The 17,868-nt window shown below is 42.6% G+C and overlaps 1 protein-coding gene across 4 annotated transcripts in view; it reads right to left on the reverse strand.

Moving 5' to 3' along the window:
* Positions 1–17,868, reverse strand: part of cdc42bpaa (CDC42 binding protein kinase alpha (DMPK-like) a) — a 126,167-nt gene that overhangs the window by 16,554 nt on the left and 91,745 nt on the right. For 3 of the 4 annotated variants that reach the window (XM_060934437.1, XM_060934436.1, XM_060934434.1), the window contains exons 17-30: positions 12,128–12,252; positions 11,885–11,990; positions 11,560–11,708; positions 11,241–11,332; positions 11,060–11,136; positions 10,745–10,783; positions 6,379–6,498; positions 5,945–6,028; positions 5,033–5,138; positions 4,800–4,936; positions 4,528–4,667; positions 2,815–2,896; positions 226–445; positions 57–119 (exon numbers count right to left, since the gene is read on the reverse strand). In XM_060934437.1, the coding sequence (XP_060790420.1) occupies positions 57–119; positions 226–445; positions 2,815–2,896; positions 4,528–4,667; positions 4,800–4,936; positions 5,033–5,138; positions 5,945–6,028; positions 6,379–6,498; positions 10,745–10,783; positions 11,060–11,136; positions 11,241–11,332; positions 11,560–11,708; positions 11,885–11,990; positions 12,128–12,252 (1,540 nt within the window). The remainder of the gene's footprint in view (positions 1–56; positions 120–225; positions 446–2,814; positions 2,897–4,527; positions 4,668–4,799; positions 4,937–5,032; positions 5,139–5,944; positions 6,029–6,378; positions 6,499–10,744; positions 10,784–11,059; positions 11,137–11,240; positions 11,333–11,559; positions 11,709–11,884; positions 11,991–12,127; positions 12,253–17,868) is intronic. The other variant, XM_060934435.1, reaches the window with a different exon arrangement.

Below are 17,868 nucleotides of genomic sequence, written 5' to 3' on the forward strand. Positions count from 1 at the left end.
CAGGAGGAAGAAGGTAAACTATGACATAGCTTTCATGAGTACAACTAGAGGCTTACCATCTTTGGTGACATGGATAACATACAGTCCCTCCTCATTACCCAGGGCTATCCTCTCATGATCTATAAATAAAACATTAAAAAAAAAAGTGGGAATATTATTCTGCACAACAGTGCTACAGAGAGCTTCAAGTGCTTTTACTACTTTATCATCGGGTCAGAGCATTACCTATAATAGCAGCAGACTGGGTGGTTTTGATAAGAGGCAGAGTGCTGTCATAAGCTTCTTTTGGGACATAAACAGAACGCTCCTTTAACTTGTTCTTCTTTAGGAGACGGTGTAGCTCATTCAGCACTCCCACCCATTTATTCTTTTCCTGATCACTGTCAGCCAGGATCAGGATGGAGCATTTTTTACTGCCAGATGCAGAGAGCTGGGACGCTGTAACCTGAAGAGGAGATAACAGGTAGCATTTCATCATGGAATGGCAACAGAGCCAAATGCTGCATAAATTGGAACAAACAATTCCATCATATCTTGTGCTACCTCAAAAAAAAACAATGTCACATCTGTGTGAGAAAGCTTTTTGCACAAGTACAGTGGTGCTTGAAAGTTTGTGAACCCTTTAGAATTTTCTAGATTTCTGCATAAATATGACCTAAAACATCAGATTTTCACACAAGTCCTAAAAGTGGATAAAGAGAACCCAGTTACACAAATGAGACAAAATATTATACTTGGTCATTTATTTATTGAGGAAAATGATCCAATATTACATATCTGAGTGGCAAAAGTTAATCAGTCCTGCACACCGGCTTGGAGGAATTTTAGCCCATTCCTCCGTACAGAACACCAACTCTGGGATGTTGGTGGGTTTCCTCACATGAACTGCTCGCTTCAGGTCCTTCCACAACATTTCGATTGGATTAAGGTCAGGACTCTGACTTGGCCATTCCAAAACATTAACCATTCTTTGGTAGGACAACTTGTGCGCTTAGGGTCGTTGTCTTGCTGCATGACCCACCTTCTCTTGAGATTCAGTTCATGGACAGATGTCCTGACAGTTTCCTTTAGAATTTGCTGGTATAATTCAGAATTCATTGTTCCATTAATGATGGCAAGCCATCCTGGCCCAGATGCAGCAAAACAGGCCCAAACCATGATACTACCACCACCATGTTTCACAGATGGGATAAGGTTCTTATGCTGGAATGCAGTGTTTTCCTTTCTCCAAACATAACGCTTCTCATTTAAACCAAAAAGTTCTATTTTGGTCTCATCAGTCCACAAAACATTTTTCCAATAGCCTTCTGGCTTGTCCACATGATCTTTAGCAAACTGCAGACGAGCAGCAATGTTCTTTTTGGAGAGCAGTGGCTTTCTCCTTGCAACCCTGCCATGCACACCATTGTTGTTCAGTGTTCTCCTGATGGTGGGCTCATGAACACTGGCTAATGTGAGAGAGGCCTTTAGTTGTTTAGAAGTTACCCTGGGGTCCTTTGTGACCTCGCCGATTACTACATGCCTTGCTCTTGGCGTGATCTTTGTTGGTCGACCACTCCTGGGGAGGATAACAATGGTCTTGAATTTCCTCCGTTTGTACACAATCTGTCTGACTGTGGATTGGTGGAGTCGAAACTCTTTAGAGATGGTTTTGTAACCTTTTCCAGCCTGATGAGCATCAACAACGCTTTGTCTGAGGTCCTCAGAAATCTCCTTTGTTCGTGCCATGATACACTTCCACAAACGTGTTGTGAAGATCAGACTTGGATAGATCCCTGTTCTTTAAATAAAACAGGGTGCCCACTCACACCTGATTGTCATCCTATTGATTGAAAACACCTGATACTAATTTCACCTTCAAATTAACTGCTAATCCTAGAGGTTCACATACTTTTGCCACTCACAGATATGTAACATTGGATCATTTTCCCTCAATAAATAAATAACCAAGTATAATATTTTTGTCTCATTTGTTTAACTGGGTTCTCTTTATCCACTTTTAGGACTTGTGTGAAAATCTAATGATGTTTTAGGTCATATTTATGCAGAAATATAGAAAATTCTAAAGGGTTCACAAACTTTCAAGCACCACTAAGTGTGCATGATGTACACACCATTATTCAACTAAGTTTTCTAGTCATAGTGCGCATGATAATTGTACTCCGGTAATTTGTGACCAACTGATCACAACCTGGTGTGTGCAATACTAAACATTTCCCATCTGCCTGAGAGCCAAAGCATAGTTGTACAATATATTATAAAAGGCTGACTTGCAAATTGTGATGAAAAATAGATCAAGATTTGCTCAGCCTCACTTCTTAAAGAAGGCCAAGGTTTTAAGTTAGCATAATGTCTTAGGTTGAATCAAAGTGATTTAGTCTGGTTAATTCTTGTTGATATTTTGCTCACGGTGTCAGGATGCAGAGAGAGAAGTTATCTAGCAATAACGTGTACGTGAAAATAAAATATCCATGTTTTTGGTTACAAATCAATTATCTGTACATTTCTTAAACACAAAAACGTTTTCTTCACAATTAAAACTAACGAATCATTGTATATAAAAATTGTCAGGGAGGCATTATTTTACTGTAAATTGTTTATTTTGTCCTGGCAACTGCTCTAGCTCCCGTGTTACCAGCTCAAAAAGTTAACATAACGTATATTATAACATTATGATAACATGGCAGGGAGAATCCATCTGTGACATTTCTAGTGCTAGTTATTTGTACAAATAACTAAACGGTAGCTCCAAGAGTAAGATCCGTTATGTTTTAATCAAAACTAAAACAAGCACAAATGCAGGGTTTAACTTACCCTGAAAATACAGGGGATATCCTTCCGACTGGCATGGATGACATCGGATGCTAGTACTGAGCTGACTGAAAAATCCTCATCCCTGCAGAAAGAAGAGAATTTTCAGACAATTATAAAGGCACCAGACAGCAATGGCTATGTTTATATACAAAGATTTTCACTGATCCAAAATAATTCACTCTGACTACATATTCCAAGTAAATTTTTATTTGTATTCTTAACAAGTCAGTCAGTCTGTTCACAATATCCATTTACGTTGCTAGATTCTGATTTGGTCTCATCATTTTGTAGCAGGATGCTTAATGGCTGGATATGATCTCACTTGTCTAAATGTTATGACAATTCAACTATTTGACTCCTCTCCACATCTCAGACCAAATAGCATCAAAACACTGAACTTCTGTATTTCAAACTAAAATTATGTTACAGATCAAAACATCATTGGCTGTGTCAACAGAGATAGCCATGGGCCTGACATTCCTGACACTTACTGCCTCTCCAAATACCAGCGTAATATTGCAAACAAACAAGAGCTTCCATAAAGCAACGTGTTGACGTTAAAAATCTCCAATCTAATGATATGCACGCATAGTACAAGGCAAAGTCTCATACATGTGAAATGTTTCGTGTCCAAGTTTCTACAACAAGGAGCATGAGAGTCTGGTCATATTGTTCAGCTTTACAGCGCTCAATCATGCTGCTCGTAATTTAAGTAATTTGCATCTTAGCAGAATTTCATCCAAATGTCATATTACACAGACCACAAGATGATTGTTGTAAAGCTTATCACTGTTTGATCTTGTCCAACATTCATCAGCAAGAAGATTGGTGAAAATAAAATGCATTTTATTTCGCGGTGCGGTTTCCATCAAATCATGCGCTCTGATTGGCTCGCGAGTGGGCCGGAATCCTACGATATGGACCCCGATTATGGACTTTTGGCGACTTGCTCGTTCACAACAAACATTTCATGTCAACATTTATTTTCGCATTTCTCAGTACAGCAGCATTAATTTTACAGCATGGATAGCAATAACGACAGTGTTCATAGCGAAAGCGAGTTTTATTTTTGGAAAATTCCGAGCTGACGTAGCTTGTCAAACAGGTTTTTGACAAGCTTGTAGCAGGTTTGTTCTAAATATGGTTTCCCTTTCGGGCGCTCTCATTTTCTGTTAGAATTTGGTAAAGTAAAAAATAAATATATTATTTACCAGCTTAAGGTCGGTGTGTATCGTGAAATACCGTGACCTCAGCCTTGAAAATACTGACTGAGGCCCAGAGGCCTCGGTCAGTATTATTCAAGACCTCGGTCACAGTATTTCACGATACGGACCTCCCAGCTGGTAAATAATATATATTTATTGTTTAGGAAAGTAGAGATATTCCCTTACTCGTCTTTTAACGTCACCTTACCTCTGTCTGGAAATAATCCACACACAGAACCTACATGCCAATTCGCATACATCAGAAGATTAACAGACATGTAAATCTTGTCCTATAGACTATAAAACATAACTCACTGTGCTCAATCTGAGCATTTCCATTCCGAATGCCTTCAATTACCACTCTATTGAGACTGAGGTGTATACATGAACATGTTCAATTCCCACTGAGCCATCATTCAGATTATTTACTGTACTGTACATATACTGCATGCAGTCATCATTTGTGACAAATATGATAACACAATCGAAAATGGTCTAAGTGACTGACCTCATGTCGATGACCTGGCTAACCACTACACTGGGCTGCACAACCTTGCCCTCTGCAAGCTCATAGAGGAACAACTTAAAGTCACACACAACAGCAAGGGCCCTCTGCCAACCTTTCTTTACTCCTGCTGGCTTAGGCACCTGAAAAGTAATCATAATTATAAAAAGACAGCAAGAAATGATAACTTTCTGCATTCACTGTGTAGTAGTTAAGACCCTAATAAATCGATTAACCGAATCGCAGTGATGATGGCAGAGAGAACAGCTCCTCACCCTAACATAGCCCTCAAAAGCTGTGCCAATGCCTTTCTGTGTGTCGATACCCAGTGGACCTTTCGTTTGGTCTGGTGGAATAGGACACACTGCAGGGGCTTTGTCCGCACATGTCACGTGACATGAGAAGTTGCAGACTGCAGGAAAGCAGAGAGACAAATGGAGGTAAATGGAATCCGAATAACCATCATAAAGTTCTCCAAGTTTTTTTTTTTAATTATAGTGTACACCACCTTCACATATACAGCCTTGTCGGATGAGTCCCACCATCAGAGAAGTGCATTGGTTACACTTAGTGGGAGCACTGAAGGACTTTACCACAAACTGGTGAGCTTTTGGCTGTAAGGGAACATGGAAGAACTAAATGCAAAGCACTCAAAGTTCACTTAAATTATTTTAACGTAAAGGAAACCAGTGGTTTTGATAATCTAAAACAGGTTAGAAGGCCTGAACGCTTTTGCAAACAAGGAAACTTTATATTTTACCATCAGCTGTCTAAATATCAGGGATGCAAACAGCGCGCCTTTTGGCGGATGGTGCCTTTTTCACGGCTGAATCGCGCAGATCTGAGTTTTTTTTTTTTTGGGGGGGGGGGGGGGGGCGGCGTTGGAGTGTCTGATTATAATTTCAAAGTAAATTCTGTATTAAAATTACTAAATAAGCAAATCCGTTACAGTCCATGAAACAGGAAGTATAAGGGTGAGGGAAAAAAAACAGTTTAAATCGGGAAGCTGCGCACATTTGTACAGCCTGAGCGGCAGGACTGCGCAAATGTGCGTAGCTTCCCGATTTAAACTGTTTTTTTCCCTCATCCTTATACTTCCTGTTTCATGGACTAACGGATTTGCTTATTTAGTAATTTTAATACAGAATTTACTTTGAAATTATAATCAGACACTCCAACGCCCCCCCCTAAAAAAAAATTCGGATCTGTGCGATTCAGCCGTGAAAAAGGCGCCATCCGCCAAAAGGCACGCTGTTTGCATCCCTGAAATATGAGCAGAAATATTTAATTTAAAAAAAAAAAAAAAAGTTACGAATCACTGGCCCCACCTTTAATGATTTTTTTTTAGTGCTACATTTTGATTTCAGCATACTGAATTTTTTGCTGATATACACAAATAAATAAAAATGGGAGTCAGTACCTTTGGTGTGGGAAATCCAGAACTGCTGTATCCTCCTGATCGCATGGTAGGAGTCTGTGTACCTCTGTGGGGATAATCTATTGGCTGGAAAAGTAAAGCTATTCATCAGCACACAAAAATAATCATACATCACTATTCCACATACAGGCCCAAATATACTTCCACAGATTTGGCACACAAGTGTCTCCAAAGTATACTCAATTTTGCAAATGCATCATCGTAATGCATGTACACTACCACTAATTGGATCAGCACATTACGCTCAATTTCGCACATATGCAATCAACATGCACAGTCCGCACAGACAAAATCTGGGTGCTGAGCAGACTGTTCACATGACGAAAATTGTGTCATGCACACAGTTCATAGACCATTTAGGTTGATGTATATATGGGCCTTCAGTGTGTGTGTTGCATGGTGGGTGTAAAGAGCACCTCTAGAGGCTCCAGGTCACTGGTACTAGAAGGAGAACGAGAGTGGGACACAACTTGAGACTTGCGATCATCATCTCGGGACGGCGTATTTGACAGGCTAAAGTTGTCAATGGAGTCAACCTGAAGAAGCAGAGAGGCGTTAGACACAAAAGTAAAATATTAACCTTAATTTTCACCCTAATTAAGAGTTTCCTAGGATTCATGCATTATAGCTAAAAGTTCCACTGTGAAAAATCACAAGACTACTTAAAATATTTTGCTGTACCTCCTACTGTGTGTTAATGCTCTATATCAACTTTTTTTAATAACCCCTAAATCTAAATGATCAAAATCACAAATTGCTAAATGAATTAAATCTTCACACAATGGTTTGTACAGTGGTGCTTGAACATTTGTGAACCCTTTAGAATTTATATTTCTGCATAAATATGACCTAAATCATCATCAGATTTTCACACATGTCCTAAAAGTAGATAAAGAGAACCCAGTTAAACAAATGAGACAAAAATATTATACTTGGTCATTTATTTATTGAGGAAAATGATCCAATATTACATATCTGTGAGTGGCAAAAGTATGGGAACCTCTAGGATTAGCAGTTAATTTGAAGATGAAATTAGAGTCCGGTGTTTTCAATCAATGGGATGACAATCAGGTGTGAGTGGGCACCCTGTTTTATTTAAAGAACAGGGATCTATCAAAGTCTGATCTTCACAACACATGTTTGTGGAAGTGCATCATGGCACGAACAAAGGAGATTTCTGAGGACCTCAGAAAAAGTGTTGTTGATGCTCATCAGGCTGGAAAAGGTTACAAAACCATCTCTAAAGAGTTTGGACTCCACCAATCCACAGTCAGACAGATTGTGCACAAATGGAGGAAATTCAAGACCACTGTTACCCTCTCCAGAAGTGGTCCACCAACAAAGATCACTCCAAGAGCAAGGCGTGTAACAGTCAGCAAGGTCACAAAGGACCCCAGAGTAACTTCTAAGCAACTGAAAGCCTCCCTCACATTGGGTAATGCTAATGTTCACGAGTCCACCATCAGGAGAACACTGAACAACAAATGGTGTGCATGGCAGGGTTGCAAGGAGAAAGCCACTGCTCTCCAAAAAGAAAACTGCTTTTTGTCTGCAGTTTGCTAAATCTGATCAACAGTTACCAGAAACGTTTAGCTGCAGTTATTGCTGCACAAGGGGGTCACACCAGATACTGAAAGCAAAAGGTTCACATACTTTTGCCACTCACAGATATGTAATATTGGATCATTTTCCTCAATAAATAAGTGACCGAGTATAATATTTGTCTCATTTGTTTAACGGGGTTCTCTTTATCTACTTTTAGGACTTGTGTGAAAATCTGATGTTTTAGGTCATATTCATACAGAAATATAGAAAATGCTAAAGGGTTCACAAACCTTCAAGCACCACTGTATTACTACCAACAATGGTGGTACAACAGCTTTTAAATCCTAGGCAAATCTTAATTATTGCAAGTCCATAGTCATTTCATACATTCAAAGGCTGCTTACATGGTAAGTCCTCAACATAAACAAATGTACATGACAAGTTATGGATGCATATCAGTTATGCGTGTTAAAACATTCAAGTCACAATCATGAACTTCAAAACACCTTTTTTGTGCATGTTAATTTAAGTGCTAATTTCATATAAAGAGCTCTGAAGGAAAAAGTAATAAACATTTCAGAGTGCTTAATTTTTGTCTGGAATAAGATTATTAAAATACACTATGGATATATAACAAGTTAAAATACATTTCATGATTGTGCCTTTAAAATACACAACATGGCTAAAAGTTTGTGGACACCAAACCATCACACTCATTCATTTTGAAAATCTCACTGCAGATTTAGTCCTTCTTTGCTATTATAATAGCCTCCACTCTTCTGGGAAGGCTTTATACTAAATTTTGGAGTGCGACTGTGGGGATTTGCCCATTCAGCCACAAGAGCATTTGTGAGGTCAGGTACTGAAGTGATGTGGGTCAGAAGGCCTGGCGCATGTCAGCATTCCTGTTCATCCCAAAGGTGTTCAGTGGGGTTGGGGTCAGGTCTCTGTGCAGGCCACTAGAATTCTTCTGCTCCAACCTTGGTAAACCATGTCTTCATGAACCTCGCATTGTGTACAGGGGCATATCCTACTGGAACATGCTTGTGCTTCTTATGGCCCTTTTCCACTACCCTTTTTCAGCTCACTTCAGCTCGCTTCAGCTCACTTCAGCCCGACACGGCTCGCGTTTCGACTACCAAAAAACAGCATGACTCAGCTCGCTTCAGCCCTGCTTAGCCCCTAAAACTCGCACCGTTTTGGAGTGGGGCTGAAGCGAGCCAAACCGTGCCGAGTGAGGCTGGGGGCATGAGCAGACACTCCCCTGTGCACTGATTGGTGAGGAGGAGTGTCCTCACATGCCCACACACGCCCCGCGAGCACGCTGGGATCTGTAAACACTGCAAACCCGGAAGGAGAATAATTACGAATTACGAGAATTTCTGAAGCCTTATGCGCCTCGCTTCATCTATACGCTCTTGCCAGTATCTGTTCGCGTTGTCGGTGACAAGCCACAGCACCAAGACCAGCAACACTAACGACTTCATGTTTATTGTTTACTATTCGGGTCGTGAGACTACCGCTTAAAAGATCACTGATGTCACTGTTTGCGCTGCTTAACGACATCACCTGACGTCCACCCACTTTCGCTAACTCCACCCAATGTGTCCACCCACTTCCAGCCAGCACGGTTCAGCGCGGTTGTAGTCGAAATGCAACTCCAACAGCCCCGCTCAGCTCGACTCAGCCCAACTCAGCACAGCACGGCTCAGCCGCGTTTGTAGTGGAAAAGCAGCATTAGTTCCAGTCAAGGGAAACTGTAATACTCAGCAGTTGTGGCAATGATTTGGGGAAGATTAACATGTATATATGTAATGGTCAGATGTCCACAAACTTTTGGCCATATGGTCATCAATATACAAGAGAAGAAGAATCCATGCCTTGACACTGGTGAAAACGCATGCCATAAAATCCATGCTATTCACATAAAACGAGAACCCATTGAAAACTGTTTACAATTGGGAAATCCTGATCATAATTACATATAAAGTATAAAGTACAAGTTACTATACACTTTTAAAAACCTAGGCTTAAATAAATATATACAGTTTTAAATTTGGCTATACCAAGAAGATACAAAAAAAAATAAAATAAAAATATAGACAAGTTGAGGAAGGAGCCCTTCTCCAGATACAGAATTGAGCATCCGTATAGAGCACACCCATATCCAAGAACTACAGATCCCAACGATGACCAGGTGAAAGTCCAGAACCATGCAATACGAGATTGGAGCCGCATGCATTAAAGCCATAGAGAATATTGCACAAACAATTTAATAATAATAATAATAATAATAAAAAATTACTTTTTAAATGTTAAACTTATAATAAATAAAAAACAATATATTTTTAATAATAATTAAAAAGGTACTGACTGCAAAATCATCTGAAATTTTTTTATTCTGCATCGCATTTTCCTATATCCTGCAAGAAAAATATAATGCGGACGAGATGTGATCATTTTGATGTGCTGAGGGTAGCTTTCCACTGTTTTGAGACCAAATATCCTACCTCTTGGAGCCAAATGCGAGGAGCTTGAACTAATTAGCATAATTATGGAACGGGGTCACACCAAGACAGCGATGCATGGAAAACATCGTGACTCTACAGTCGCAAGGATGTAATTTGTGGTTGACGATGGCAAATAGATCTGTGAAACAAAAGACGAATACATCTTCTCTGTTACTGCTTTATCATCATTTCTTTCTCTACAAGATCAAAGAATTAGGTGTGTAACTCCATACTCGCTACCATGGAGTCAAGCCCATGCATTCTAAGGCTAAACTAACTAAGCACGAGCTAGAATGATTTAGTTATCTGTCCAGAAAAATGACATCATCTAACCTTGCACTTGCACTCACTAAGGCAGACTTTCCTTTTCCAATGGCTTTTACCTGGCAGCCATGTTTGCCCATGCCGACTTGTTTTGGTTAAAAGTAGGTCAAATACTCCCCACGGTGGTCATAGAATATTGTTGTTTCTTAACTTTGGCAATCTCCAGAATCGTAAAATGCAGGATGCGTTTTATCTCGGCAAACGATTCACACATAGGATACATGGTGTGTGCAGCAGTGAAACTCCAACAGCAATAGAACATTTGGCCCAGAATTCAACTTTGCAGTCAGAACCTCCCCCCCCCAAAACAAACAAAAAAAACCCAAAACAAACAAACAAAAAAACACGACCCAAAACCCCCACACTGCACCCAATGTACCACCAAGACAAACCAGGAGCTTACATGTCTGCCTTTGCTGGCTTGACCACAGGCAGGAGATCGCTTCAATATAAACAAACAAACAAAAAAAAAAAATCAAGAGATCACACGTCAATACAGGGACTTGACAAAAATCTGCAGATAGGGCATGTCTGAAAACATTTTGGAAAGAAACAAGCCTGCATGGGAAGTAGATGGAAAATCTATGATTATAAGCATAGGTCCCAAGGAAAGCCATTCATAGGAACATTAATATGGAAACTTCACAGTTAAATATCCCAAATGTATTACGTTCATATTATTATGCCATTCCCAAGTGCTCGGTTTATCAGTACTAACATCAAAGTGTTCCACAGCAGAGGTTGGGGCATTGAGGAATGCAAGGAAGGAGTTCTGTGAACCTTGGTGCTTTACACCTGCAACACACAGAGCATGACTTCATAAAACATACAATATGCTGTAGATCAAAATAATGTGAGTAGCTAAACATTAATCTGTGGTAAGTAGTTGGAGAATTTACCCTTAGACAAACGTAGTTCTTCTGTTTCTCGTTTCAGTTTCTCAATCTCCGCCTGCAAATCCTGGTTCCTCTTTTCAGAGTCCTGGAGTTTGCTGAAAGAGGTAAAATAACATTCAAATGATAAAATTTGTGCATACCTCCCAGAGTTCTAGCCTACTAACACTAATATTTAGGGAACAAAATCATGCAATTTCTCCACAATTGGTTGACCGTACAAAATAAAAATATACTATATTCTATTTAATAGTGTCTTATCTTCTATCCAGAATCCCAATACACAGCATGAACATCTCTATAGGACATAGCTGAAAAGCTTTACCAATCAGTCGCCATGTTGGCTGCCTTCACTTTACTGAGCTCATCTTGGATGGCTTGTTTTGCTTTTATCTCAGAATCCAGTGCAGACTGCAGTTCCAGACGGGCAGACATGTCCAGCTTAGCCAGTCGTCGCATCTTCCATGGCATGTCCTGTCACGACGAAGGAATACCATGGGGGGGGGGGGGGGGGGGGGGGGTCACTCATTTGGCAAAAACATCTTTCTTCTTACATTAAATTAATCATTAAGCCACAGAGAAATGTTTTTATATATTACAAGATCATTTAAGAGGTCAAAAATCTTAGCCCAAATAAACAAACAAACTACCGTAGAGCGAGTGCCAAGACTGGTGTTCCTCAGTCCCTCCAGCTCCTCGTTCATCTTTGAAGCCAGAGCTTGGAGGTAGCCTCGTGCATCTTTCTCATCACTCACCCTGTGGAACAAAATTTAAAAACGTCACTATAACTCAACCACTAGACTACAGATATTATATAATACTGCAGTACACTGTAATACAAGATATTTGCTGAACAGCTGCTAAGGAATTTTTTTGCTTTATGGGTCACACACCACTGTATGATCTCCGTGATCTGAGCTTCCCAGTGGGCCACACTCTCTTTCTTGTCAGCCAGCTCTCTCATTTCCTCCTCCAACTGCTTGTGATTGCTGTTCAACTTTTTATACAAGATCATCAACTAGAGACACACAAATTACAAAGGTTACAAACAAACATAGATATAACTGCATAATTACTATTTTAAGTTATAACCATAGGTCTAAATGCAAGTAATACAGAGAGATGGATTTTCTGTATAAAGAATTAGGGCTGGGAAATATATTGCACTGGTATCGAGATTACTTGCAATACAGTTTTTTGAAACGTCAATATAAAATGTAAAAGATAAATTCAATTATTTTACAACACTGACCACTTGTCAACTGTTAACATAAGAATGACTGACCATTAAAATTGTATTTTTACTGCATTCCTTGGTTAAATAATTTGTATAGCTATAAAAGCTGCTACATGGTGGTTGATTTTTTTTATTTTTTATTTCAATCTGTCCAGTAGAAAAATACTACTGCAAGCTAATTGTAAAAGAAAATTTTACAATATAGGTTGTGGTGCATCCTTAGTCACCATGGGAATAAATACTGTGGCAGCAGGGGCGTGGTCAAGTTTGTGAATGGACAGTGAGGCCGGGGCAGGTCAGTGACAAAGCAGATGCACCGCTGTCTAATTAATGTTGTGCATGTCTTGAATAGCAGCCAAGGACCGATAAGGCGGAAGAAAGTGGAGAAGAGCAGTTGAGCCGAGCTTCAGTGGAGTGAGTGTTGTGGGTGGAGTGCGTGTGTTTGAGAAGCGGTGCTTCGAGGCCCTGCTGCAGGCCCAGCAGGAGGACCGCCAGGCGCTCCTGTATGTGCCCTAGTCAGCGGGCTCCCCCACGTCACCCTGATGAAAATAGGGTCGCATGATGACCCCGAGGCCTTCCTAGCGCTTTTTGAGCAAGCCACAGGGGTGTGCAGATGGCCAGATAAGTGAGTGGCTCACTTACTGCTACTCCTCACCAGAGAAGCCTGGCTTGCTTACTGCCGCTAACAGATAGGAGTGTCTGGAGGTCCTCCATGTGCCCCAATTAGAGCCAGTGGGCTCCCCCCATGTCACCCTGATGAAAATAGGGTCACAATGACCCCAAGGCCTTCCTAGCGCTCTTTGAGCAAGCCACAGGGGTGTGCAGATGGCCAGATAAGGGAGTGGCTCACTTATTGCTACTCCTCACCACAGAAGCCTGGCTTGCTTACTGCCGCCCCTCACTGGAGAAGCCCAGCTTGTAGCCCAGTAACTGCCCACTGACAACAGCCTGGAGTATGCAGACCTGAAGTGCACTATTCTGCAACAAGTCAGTCTGACCCTGAGCACTTCCGCATGCTGACAAGGCAGGAAGTCGGCTGGGCATTTGCAAAAGGCCAGCAGCTCCAGGATGCCTGCCGACAGTGTTTGAGGTCAGAAGATTGTGACGTTGTCGCTCAGCTGCAGAGAGGGCCGCGTGATCAAGTTGACTGAGAACCATCTGGAGACGGTTCCAGTGGCAGGCAGAGATCTTGCACCCACTCCTCTCTCTCCCTCTGCACCCAGTCCTTCCCTGTACCACTGAAGTGGAGGCTGACTCCCCAAACCTGTGTTTTCACCCCAAGTGAGCGATCCCCGTGCCACCAGTGGGCCAGTGTGCTAGTTTTACAGAGAGCGTGGGCACTTCGAGGACCAATGCCATGCAATGGAGGTGGGGGCAATGGTCCAGATCCTCAATGCGCTGGAATGTACCACATACCAGGGAGTATCTGGGGGTGGGTGGATGTATGTTTATACATCATGCTTTGGTAGATTCAGGCTGGAACCAGACAAACAATCCACCAAAGCTTTGCTCGAGGTGAAGAACTGGGTATGGCACACTTGAAGGTTCAGTGTGCGCACAGGAATATTCAAGAATATCCAATTTTGAATATTCAAGTATTGTGAAAAATTCAATTTTGGAGAATAAAAGTGTGTTGAGACAGCGGTTATTCCGCACCTCACTTACCCGCCCACTAATTCTAGGGATGGGCTGGCCAGGGTTTAGGAGCTTAATAGAGCAAGTAGTGGTGGGTGGGTCCTGCAGTAGCACGTCAATGGGGATCCCACCAGTGTGACATCTGCGGAAGCTGTCCATCAACCCCACCTCATGGTGAGGCGGAGAATGCACCATCCCTCCCTGGTCTCTCGGGGATTCCCTAGCAAATTTCCCTCTGGAGCAGATGTGAGACAAGACCCTGCAACACACTTTCGACCAGGTGAATCATATTCGGTGGTCAGAATCTCCAGCTGAACGTTGCACCTCCCGCCCGTACTTTACCATAATTAAGGACAAGCTGCATCAAGTGACACAGGACACTCAGACTGGAGAGCAGATAATGCAGTTATTAATACCAAAAAAGCAGGGAACTTGTATTCCATGCAGCTGATTATAACCCAATGGCCAGTCACCTAAGGCAAGATAAAAGCACCAAATCTGACTCATGGCCTGCTTCTACTGGCCAGGGACTCGCGGGGATGTCCGCAAGTCATGTGCAGCACATGTGGCAAGTGGTAAATCCAGCGGCCTCCCCAAAAGTGCCATTGCACCCTCTTCCCCTAATCGAGACACCCTTCGAAAGAATTGGTATGGATCTTGCTGGACCATTAGATCAGACTGCACAAAGGCTTTGCTTTATTTTAGTCCTGGTGGATGACCCAACGTGATGCCCAGAAACAGTGCTGCTGTATAACATTTCTGCATGCAGTGTTGCAGAGGCACTGTTTACAATTATTCCCGAGTTAGGATTTCTTTCAAAATCCCAACTGATCAAGGCATTACATTTGCGTCACTCACACTTGGCAAACTGAGTTACTAGGGGTTAAAGCAATCCGCAGAAGTGTTTATCACCACAAGCAGACGGCTTTGTTGAGAGATTTAACCAAACCCTTAAGAACTTAAGTTTTTGCACAGACACGAGTAACTGGGATAAATGGCTCGAGCCTGTTATTCACAGCACAAGCAGTCCCACAAACCTCCACAGGGATCCCCCATTTGAATTACTATATGGGCGCAAGCCTTGTGGCATCTTGGACGTCACAAGAAAATTGGGAGGAAGATCCTTCTAATCGTAAAAGCAAAATTCAGTATGTTCTTGACCTGCACACACAACTCCACACACTCCAGTCACCTAACCCAGGAGAATTTGCAGCAAGCGCAAGTATGACAGTCCCGGCTGTACAACAGGTGCACGCCTCTGGGAATTCATACTGGGGGATAAAGTTCTTGTATTATTACCCACATCAAGCTCTAAATTACTCACCAAGTAGCAAGGGCCCTTTGAGGTCACATGGAGAGTTGGGGACACAGACTATAGGTGAAGCGAATGGACAGAAGCAGGGCACGGTAGATATACCACCTTAATCTACTCAAATTATGGAACGAGGGGGTCTCTGTGGTGTTGGCAACGGTAGTTCCGGAGAGGGCAAAGCTAGGGCCAGAGGCAAAAAATGGAAGCTGCCGTGCAATCCACCCCGGTCCCCTGTGGAGACCACCACTCGCAGTCCCAAGTCTTGGAAGTTGACAGGTTGCAAACAGTTTTCTGACATATTCCCACCTCTTCCCAGTTGTACTCCCCTCACAGACCACCACATCGAGACACCCCAGGGGTGGTGGTGCGTAGCCACCCCTACCGCTTACCCAAAACACAAGAAAACGGTTGTTCAGGATGAACTCAAGGCAATGCTCAAAACAGGGATAATTGAGGAGTCACACAGCAACTGGAGCAGCCCTGATGGTTCGGTCTGGTTCTGTGTGGAATAGAGGAAGGTCCATGCAGTGTCTAAATTTGATGCCTATCAGATGCTTTGCATTGATGAATTGCTCAATCAGTTGGGCATGGCTCATTTTTATTCGATACTGGATCTGACAGATATTGCAAATCCCCTTGACTACCTGATCCTGAGAAACAAAACTGCCTTTTCCACCCAGTTCAGTTTACAACAGCTCATCATTCTTCAGTTCAGGTTACTCAAGAGTTCCGTGACATTCCAGCAGCTCACAGACAAAAATCCTCTGACGTTATATATAGCAACGCTTTGTGTGTTGCAAACATCTCAGGGCCATTCTAGAGTCAGAGGTGTGCGGGACTCACGGCTAACCTGAAAGTATGCAATTGGGTGAGTGGAAGTACAGTATCTGGGCTTCCACTTGGGTCCTGGGCAGGTGCGTCCTCAAATTGATAAAACCACAGCAATTGCAAAATGCCTGAGACCCAAGATCAAAAAGGGGATGAGACAGTTCTTGGGGGTAGCTAGCCATTATTGTAGGTTTGTGCCCAATTATTCGTACAATCACCAGCACGCTGACTGATCATGTTAAAAAGGGAGTGCCAGATCCAGTCCAGTAGACAGAGCTGTGCCAACAGGCCTTCACACAGGCAAAGGTTGCACTGTGTGCTGGGCCACTATTACATTCCCCTGATTTCTCTCTCCCTCTTGTTTTGTAGACTGATGTGTCAGACAGAGGGCTGGGGGCCATTTTGCCCCAGATGGTGGAGGGGGACTGCCCGGTGCTGTACACAAGTCACAAGCTCTCAACACAAGAGCCTAAGTACAGCACCATTTGGGGGGTGGGGGAGTAGCCATCAAGTGGGTGGTCTTCACCCTTCAGTATTACCTGCTGGGACACCCTTTCAGCCTCTGCTCGGATCATGGCCCACTCCAGTGGCTCCACCACATGAAGGATGGCAATACAGATCACTTGTTGATATCTTGCTCTGCAGCCCTTTAAGTACCGAGGTGGTCCACAGGCTGGGAACACAGATGGTGGTGGCAGACTACCTTTCCCACTGGCAGGTGGGGAGTTGGCTACAGGCCAGATGGCTCCCCAGGCGGAGTTGAGTGGTGGGGGTATGTGGCACTGGGGTTGTGGCTGAGTGCTGGTTTGTGAATGGAGAGTGAGGCCAGGGAAGGTGAGTGGCAAAGTGGATGCACCCGTGTCTAATGTTTGGGTGTCTTGCTGAGAGGAGCAGTTGAGCCAAGTTTTGGGCACGCGTGTCAATCTATAGCTTTCAGCTTCTAGAAGTTTAGTGTCAGTTGACACAAGACTCCATCTGTCCCAGTGTTTCAATATCCACCCCAATCAGGGACCTTTTACATGTACATTGGATGAAAATTCAAGAATGGTGTTCAAAACACTATACTGTGCATTAAGTAGTATGACTACATCCAGACAGCACTAGTTCGAATCTCAATGATGTCACAACCATCTGCAGCCAGGAACTCAAGAGAGCAAAACTAGCCTGTGCTCTCAGGGAGGGAGGGGTGGCATACTCTCCACTATCAATTACAGCAGTGCTAGACAATCAGGGGCATCTGCGAGCTCATCCATTCAGAAGTAGGTGGATAATGTTTTCCTCTGAGTGCATTACACTGCCCCTTAATGTCACATAAGCAGCTGTTCAAAAAGATACAGTTGGCTGATGTCACATGCCGAGGAGGAGGCACGTGATTACCTTTGTCCTCCCTGGTTAGTACCAGTCATGTGATAGGTCTTCCCAATCTGGTGGATGGAAATTGGCCATATCTATATTAAGGAAAAATGGGGGGGGGGGGGGGGGGGGGGGATTCTATGACATTCTAAGTTCTATGGATTTATAATCATAGAGAATATAAAGAATCAGCTAACAATTCTAGAGGTGCTATGAGGAAATCCATGTGACTGTCAGTTACTGAGTATTAGATAAAAATTTGCCTAAAA

The sequence above is a fragment of the Neoarius graeffei genome, chromosome 11 (genome assembly GCF_027579695.1).
Source record: "Neoarius graeffei isolate fNeoGra1 chromosome 11, fNeoGra1.pri, whole genome shotgun sequence".
Classification (NCBI taxonomy): Eukaryota; Metazoa; Chordata; class Actinopteri; order Siluriformes; family Ariidae; genus Neoarius; species Neoarius graeffei.